The sequence below is a fragment of the Merops nubicus genome, unplaced genomic scaffold (genome assembly GCF_000691845.1).
Source record: "Merops nubicus isolate BGI_N331 unplaced genomic scaffold, ASM69184v1 Scaffold54055, whole genome shotgun sequence".
Classification (NCBI taxonomy): domain Eukaryota; kingdom Metazoa; phylum Chordata; class Aves; order Coraciiformes; family Meropidae; genus Merops; species Merops nubicus.
Window position 1 is genome coordinate 1 of NW_008608704.1, and position 8,354 is coordinate 8,354.

General features: G+C 42.3%; 1 protein-coding gene across 1 annotated transcript; it reads left to right on the forward strand.

Moving 5' to 3' along the window:
• Nucleotides 1-18: 18 nt before the first annotated feature.
• S1PR1 (sphingosine-1-phosphate receptor 1) lies at nucleotides 19-1,465 on the forward strand. The gene has a single exon (XM_008940305.1). It carries the CDS (start codon nucleotides 19-21, stop codon nucleotides 1,156-1,158), a length of 1,140 nt encoding a protein of 379 aa, XP_008938553.1. The 3' UTR covers nucleotides 1,159-1,465.
• Nucleotides 1,466-8,354: the final 6,889 nt, after the last annotated feature.

Sequence of the window (8,354 nt, forward strand, 5' to 3'; positions counted from 1 at the left end):
GGCGCCCCGCCGGGCACCATGAGCTCCGACACCACGGCCCCGCTGAAGGTCGTCGGCAGCCTCACCAGCACGGATGTCAACTATGTCATCAAAGAGCACTATAATTACACAGGGAAGCTCAATGAGAACGCGGACAGTGGAATAAAAGTGACGTCAGTGGTTTTTATCATCATTTGCTGCTTTATAATCTTAGAGAACATTTTTGTCTTGCTCACCATTTGGAAAACCAAGAAGTTTCACAGACCCATGTACTATTTCATTGGGAACCTGGCTCTTTCAGACTTGCTGGCTGGTGTGGCTTACACTGCCAACCTTCTGCTGTCTGGACACAAAACCTATAGCCTCACCCCCTCCCAGTGGTTTGTAAGAGAAGGCAGCATGTTTGTTGCCTTGTCAGCTTCTGTGTTCAGCTTGTTGGCCATTGCCATTGAGAGATACATCACCATGTTGAAGATGAAACTCCACAATGGCAGCAACAGCTTCCGCTCCTTCTTGCTGATCAGTGCTTGCTGGGTTATCTCCATGATACTTGGGGGACTCCCGATCATGGGCTGGAACTGCATCAGCCTCTTGTACAACTGCTCCACCGTGCTGCCTCTCTACCACAAGCACTATATCCTCTTCTGCACCACTGTTTTCACTGGCCTTTTGCTATCTATTGTCGTCCTGTATTGCAGGATCTACTCCATGGTGAGGACTAGGAGCCGCAGGCTGACATTTCGGAAAAACGTTACCAAAGCTACTAGGAGCTCAGAAAAGTCACTGGCCTTGCTCAAGACAGTGATCATAGTGCTGAGTGCCTTCATAGCCTGCTGGGCTCCCTTATTCATCTTGCTTTTACTGGATGTGGGGTGTAAAGTGAAGACCTGCCCAATCCTTTATAAAGCAGAGTATTTCTTAGTATTGGCCGTGCTCAATTCAGCCACGAACCCTATCATCTACACCTTGACAAACAAAGAGATGCGGAGGGCTTTCATCAAGATTCTGTGCTGCTGCAAATGTCCCCCGGCAGAGTCTGGGACCAAATTCAAGAGGCCGATCATCGGAGGGATGGAGTTCAGCCGGAGTAAGTCTGACAACTCCTCCCACCCACAGAAAGAGGAAGGCGACCGCCCTGAAACCATCATGTCTTCGGGCAATGTTACCTCATCTTCTTAGGAGTAACCACAGGGGTGTATTTCAGAGCCCTCCTCTGCAACTGGGGAGCTGAGATGCCTCCTGCTCATGGCAGCAGCGTTGGGCTAAGTGAGCAAGTAGCATTAGTTCTAACGAGGCAAACGGTGCACTTGCGAGGCTGGAGTTCAAGAAATGGGACAGACTGTTCTGGCTTGAAAATCTATTCCCTGGGAGCATGGTTTTTGTCTTTGCACTGAGGCAGCTCAGGATTGTCAGGCGCATTCATATCCTGAAATCTCCTTAGTAACTCTGAAAGACTGATGCCTTGGTGAAATGATGCCTGGTGTGTGTGAGAGAAAGAGAGAGGGGGAGGAGGGAGAAGGAGAATGACTCTTTTTTTTTTTTTTTTCCCCTTGTGAGAAGAATGTGAAGTTATTTCTCCTTTACTTGCAGCAAACCACTGACAACAAAGATGTTTCTGTACTGAATTTAGTGGTGACTCTGGTATAGTTGGTCAGAACTGTTTAGCACATATCAAGGAAAGAGATCGCACAAATATACTTTAGAACACATACAACCATGATTTGGCATAATTTTGCAGAGTTTTTAGTTAAATCATAAGGTTTTATGTGCAGTGTCCAAAGCTGTTGGGTTTTTATTTAGCCAGATCAGAGCTATGAATTTTTGCTGTTGGTCCATATTACATTTGAAGCCAGTGAGCGAGACTGTGCAGTTGCTTTCACCTGCACCATTTGGTTGACTGCATCAGAATTTACGACGTAGCTCAGAGCAGCATTTGGCCCCACGTGTTGATTGCCTTGTTATTCTATAGCATTAAATAAACTGCATTATCATGACACACGCAAGGTAGAACTAAGGTCATTTCTCTTTAGGGTGACTGAAAGTAAATCAAATAGTATAAGATACTATTGACAACAGCAGGATTTTTACCTAAGTAGGAAGAGTTAAAACCGAAGGGGCATTTCAGTGTCAGGTTCATAGTCTTTCCAAAGGTAAAGATCAGTCGGAACATATGAAAATAGTACCTTGAGTTTCAGAAAAATACAAGGAAAGTTGAAGTGAAATGACTATAGATAAACGCACTTCCATAACAAAATGCAACACATTTTGGCACGTGTTATTAATGTTTATAATTTCAGCAAAGATGTCTGTATTTTATCAGTTCATGGAAGAACTACCTGTCATTAAATTGAATGTATTTGTTTTACAGCGTCAGATTTACTCCTCTGTTTTTCTAACCTGTGCTAACAGGGTTGAATGTGTACAATGTAAATAAGTTAATAAGATGCAGGAGTCTTCATGTGCCTAGAGTATTACTATAACAAAAGTGGTATATCTGGGATAGCTGAGAGCAATTCACTGATGTACAGTTATTTGCAATTCCTAGAAGTGGTATTTTGTAAAGAAAATACGTTGCCTTTGTAGTAAAACTCAGTGCAATTAAACTGTTGGGGTTTTTTTTTCTGGTTTTAAAAATAGTATTTAAAATGTTTCTCACTTTTATTGTTCAATTTGCACATAGCTTTATTGACTTCTAAACATTAATAAACTGATTTTTTTAAAGATTTTGTTATCAGATTACTAGTAGTTTTGTGCTATTGTGGACTTTTCATGCCAGGTGTGGTTTCTTGTTGACAGAAGTCAGTGAAAGAATTTCTTGGTTTCAGTACGTGTTGAGATTGCACCGCACCAATTCTGCAGGGACCTAAGATGCATAATGCCACTTACAGGATCATGTAAAATACAAAATGAACACCAGAATATAATTTTTTATCAAGCACACACTGTACTGATGCAATGCCATTAAAAAAAATCTCTACAGTAGCAATTTTCTCCAACAGCTAATGAAGTACAAACAGGGAAAAAAAAAGCAGGTGCATGCCAGTTTTATCGTGACTGCCTAGCGTACGTGAAATAATTCACTTATGTCAGTAATATAATTAATGAAGTTTAATTCTTAGCTTATTGCAAACATCAAGGAAGTTTATGAAACCTAGAATGGTGGCCTCAGCTATGTAACTGCTCCAGCTCTGTCTGGTCCACGGGCGAGGGCCGTGGCAGCGCAGTTGAATAGGTACTGCGTTACTTCTTCCACAGGCTTGGCTTCCGTTTCCTTCCTTGCAGCCATTCCCTCTCAGTATTGCTTTTAAGTTCCATGGAGCTCGTACAGGATGCAGTTGGAGTGTGAAGATAAACCTCACCTTCTCGTGCTGCATGTCATCACCAGGCAAGGTTTACTGTGGGAAACGAGAGCCTAAGTCACCGAGGAAGGTTCTGGGTCGCAACCTCACTTCCTGAAGGAAATTCCAAAAATGCCCTGAAGACAAAAGAGGGGAAACAGGCTGGGATTTCTCTCCATCTGTCTGCCTGTACGGAAGGAATGATTTCATGTGTGCTCACTTCCTAGGCTTTTAATCAGCCAACAGAGCTGGAAAAAATGTCAAACCCATATTTGTGCATGAGATAAAGTCTCGTCACGGCTCAGGGCTTCATTTGGGCAGAGGTGGTTTACACCGGGTGCTGACACTCATGAAGGAAAGTGCTGCTTTGTCCCAGGGATAAAATCACTTCTGTGCAGAGCACCAGAAGAACATAAACCATGAAAGTCCAAGTACTCAATGTGCTACCATTGAGTAAATAAAGGCAATGTAGGGGGACATCTGAATTTGTAAGGGTGTCTTACCCAAAGGACAAGGACCCTCCTGCTCTTGAAGCCTTAAGGGCATTAAGGTTGTTTGTCCCACATGGGTCTGAGATCCTGTGACAAGGGACAAGCTATGTCACAGAGTGGCTGTGTCACTGCTGTGTCATTGGCCCCTGGTGACTACTTGTAGCTGATAGCCTACAGGTGAGTCACTTTGCTTTGCCTTTGTTTTTGCATCCCTTGCTTATCTCTCATCTAACTTCGCTCCTGCAGGCCTTTGTGGAAAATGACTGTCGACTGCTTCCCCTATGGAGGGGACCGAGCCCAGTTTTGGTCAGGAACTCAAAGCCCTACGTAATTCACGCAAGAAAAGTGCCAGTGTGGCACCGAGCCACGGGAAGCATTTCCTATGCTCTTCATCACGATGACCGAAATCTGTTTCCTCCAGAGGCAGGTCACATCTATGCATGTAGATGAGATTCAGACAGGGAGCAATAATTGTAATAAAATCACAACAATAATAAAGGCAAGGGTTCCTGCTGGGCGAGGCGGGGGAGAAGGCCATTTGTAGAGCTCCTCGCTTCCGAGAGGGGACCTCTGCAAGTCCCGGGCCAGGGACGTGGGCTACCACACAGCAGCAGGCTGGGCCAGACGCGTAGGGCGCAGCTTTGAAGCCTGCGCTGCAGAAAGCAGCCTTGCCCGGCCCCGGGCTGCCCTCTGTGTGCGCCGGACCGGCGGGTGGCTTTGTCCTGTCCTTGGCCATGTGACAAAGGGGCAGAGAAAACAAACTGAGAACTGAAAAGGTGCATTATACCAAATGTCTATGTGAAATAAGATAGCCTGAATTATCCAGAGGAACCTGGCCCTTTGGTTTATATCCTTCTTTCTGGTTGTTACTCAGTATTGGGAATAGAGTAAGGATGGAAAAGGATAATAAAATCTGCTGTTGCTCACCTGGCAGGTCCCTGACGGGGTATGCCTGTGTGAGACCCAGGTATATAGCAGGGTGTATACTGGGCCACAGAGGGGCTGCAGCCAGAATGCCCTGCAGACAACAGGAACACACCTTGGGCTTGCTGTGTAATGCAGGCAGCCACAACCAAATCCAGGGGCCATAAAAATGTTAAAGTACTGTTACCCATCCTTTTCTTACTCTGTAAACTGAGACATATAGGGATTGCCCAACTCTAACATTTCCTAATTCCTGCTTTGGTCTGGAAGTTCTCAATACTGATTGCATTTTGTAAGGGCTGAAGCATTATCAGATGTTGTAAAAAGAGTCAGATTGACAAAGCATCCAAAAATGTGGATACGGAGACCAGAGCTTTGTAACCTACTCAGATCTGAAAGGCTGGAAACTCCCCAAGGACAGGCTTTGTCATTTATGGGGTTGTGAAACTCCCCAGGAAAACATCTATTGTACTTCAGTAATTCCCCATACTGTTTTTCTTGGAAAATAAAATTAATCCACCTATGGCTGAACCAGAAAGAAAGCAAGAAAGAAAGCAAGAAAGAAGGCAAGCAAGAAAGAATCCATCTAAATTTAGTTCCTTTAATCTGCTTTCACAAACTTTTCTAATCCCATCTTTGCATGTACAGGTGGAAAGAGTTTGCTCATCTGTTATAATCTAATTTATTCTCATAGAACCGTATGTCTATTTACACAGCCTTCAAGAATCACACAGGGTCAAGAAATCTCCTTTCATTTATTACTCTATGTGCAGGAGTTTCTATGATAAGTAATGGTAATCAAATTCACCCTGCACACAGGAGCTAGACAGACGAATATGTGGGGCAGCTTACTTGTTCCAGTACAAGTTTTCTGCTGAAATAGAAGTGCCTAGAGAGATCTGAAACTCAAGCACCTACTATAAATTGATATTAACATAAAAAAACTGTGCTGCTTTTTTTTTTTAATTGCAAACATAATTAGTGTAGATTTACTTGATCCACTAAAAGGATTACAGTGTTAAGGACCCTGCAGAAAGAGGGTGACGCATTCTTTGTGTTTCCACCTGGCTCATCCACAGATTCTGAGAGATGTATCAAAGCAGTAGTTTCCAAATAACACCTCCCTACCACCACAAGCAATGCTCTGTGTGGCCAGATCTCTTATCCTACTGATAAATCGTATACAGGAACAAAGTGGGAATCATTTCCCTGCACTCAGACACACCATGCTACCTTCACAGGACAGACAGGCAGGAAATCCCATCAGCCACATCCAGGAATGTTCCAGCATGGAAAAGTCCTAATAAAGCCGAGCTGACAAAGCTCAGTCAACCCTCTGTGAACCTTCCACCAAGCCTGATTTAGTAGTCACATAATAGAAACACTGATACAAAGGCCAAGAGTTATTTTGAGCTTTTATGAATGATTGCTTGGAGAAGATCCCTTTTTAAATACACAGTACAATAACTATACATCAAAATAGCTCATTGGAAACTTATGTGACCAAAGCTACATTAAATATTAATACGTGCATGTAGCATGTGCAGTGTTGCTTTCAAATCACTCTTCTCAGCTAAATGTGCACTCAAAATACAGACTGCATAATTTCTGATAACTAATGAGCATTTGGAAAACACAGGCTAAAGGGAAATCACTGAATAAATACTGGGTTAAAATTATCTGCTGACTCCACAAAATCATCATTGAAAGCAGTATCACTACTCGGAGAAAAATCTGTGTTTTGAATCATAGCTGAGACTTTCTGGTGCTGACCTGAACTGTCTGCTAAAGGTAATTTTGCTTTCTTAAGCATAAAAACACTTGGGATAAGCCAAGGCTTCTTGACCTAGCAGGACACTGGTATAAATTGCTGGAATACTGTCTCAGACAAATTCTTGCCCATATTGAGTACCTAGAGTTGTATAATGTGAAGGTGGAGAAATGAACTGCTATAAGGAATAGAAATAGAATTTATATCTATAAATGTATTAATTTAAGTGTACACATTTCTATGGTTACCAAGAAAGTGCAGTAATTTCCATTATGTTAAAACTGGATTTGGCAGAAGATTGTGATAGAGAGTGTAAGGAAGAAAAAGTTTCAGGGACAATTTGGAATTGGGGGGGGGTGGTTGGACAACGATCTGATATTTTCTACTAGTTGAAGTGACAGGAAGGGCTCCTCTCTGGTAAAACAGACACAAAGCTGAGGATTTTCACTTGTAAACTCTGTCCTTAGATCTACATTTTTTCCCCTGAGCAACACTGGACAAGGTATCATTAATTCTCACTTTCCCACAAAAGATATATGTATATATAATACATATATAAGGATATTTACAAATGAGTTTATTGTATTTTGTGGGACTATTCAAAGAGTGATATCTGTGGCATTTTGAATATGGGGGATGGTCTACCAGCTCATTTACTGCCCAGCTCCTTGCAGTATTTCCTTCTGCTTTGATGAGCTGCATGCTGCTGTATCGCAGTCACTGAAAAGTGGGGGAAAAAAAACCCTAATTTATAGTAATACGTGTAACTCTATCCTCATGGTTGGAAGAAGAATCAAGATCTTGACTGAAAAACACATTGTGAAGAGGTGCTACTATTGAAAAACAACTCACCAAAGTCTGCATTATTATCTTTCTTGCTTTCAGGGAAGACACAACTATGGTCTAACGATTCCTTCTAATCTGGTGACCATTCAGATGTCTGTTGCACCAGGATACACGTAAGCCCTTTCCCAAACACCAGGCACTTCTAGATGTTTTCTACTTCCATCACAACTCCCATTGCTGCTGGTTTAGGCACAAGATAAGGAATTTCTTGCAGCTGGTGCACAGTTTCTGTCTCTGATCAAGGTTATTTGATCAATGCACTTATTGAACCAAACCTTTGCCTTGGCACAGACATTACTTCAGACTACAACTTTGTTCCAAAAAGCACTAACAACTTCCCCCCCACCCCTCCCCGGTCTTAGAAATGCAATACATTTTGCATTTTATCAGCTTTCTTACTGTTTTTAAACATCATATTGCAAATGTTGCTTGAAGAAATCTTTAATCTCAGAGGCTGTCCATTTCCCATGCAAAAGTAGCTGTATTTAATTTTTCTAATAACATAAGTGTGAGGGAGGGGAACTTGTCTGCACAATTAAGTTGGTAAGTAAAAGAATAATGAATTTTTTTTTAACTTGAAAGAGTCCATCAGTGGAGTGGCTCTAGTCAGGACTCTGTAATGAAACAAAGTGAAGTTTTGCTTTTCACTAAACTTGCTGAAAAACGCAGAGGCATTACAGAGGGTTCAGAGGACAACAAAGCAAGGCGCTTTAATAGGATGAACTAACATAAAAGGCTCGGCGAGCAAAGCCTTTTCCCACCAGAGAGCCCAGAATGGGGAAACACAATACTCAGCCTGGCAGCTACGCTATGGAAGTGTGCTGGGTGATAAAGAAAACTTTTTAAGTTCCAGACAAAAAGCAGACTCTGCCTATAGAAAACAGAACCGGTTAAACATGTGAACTACCTCAGACTAGCACCTACCTGAATTTTAACGTTTAAAGACTCAAAAGTACCTTAGTATTTCGGAATATAGGGTGGTGGTGTTGTGTGGTGTTTTTTTTT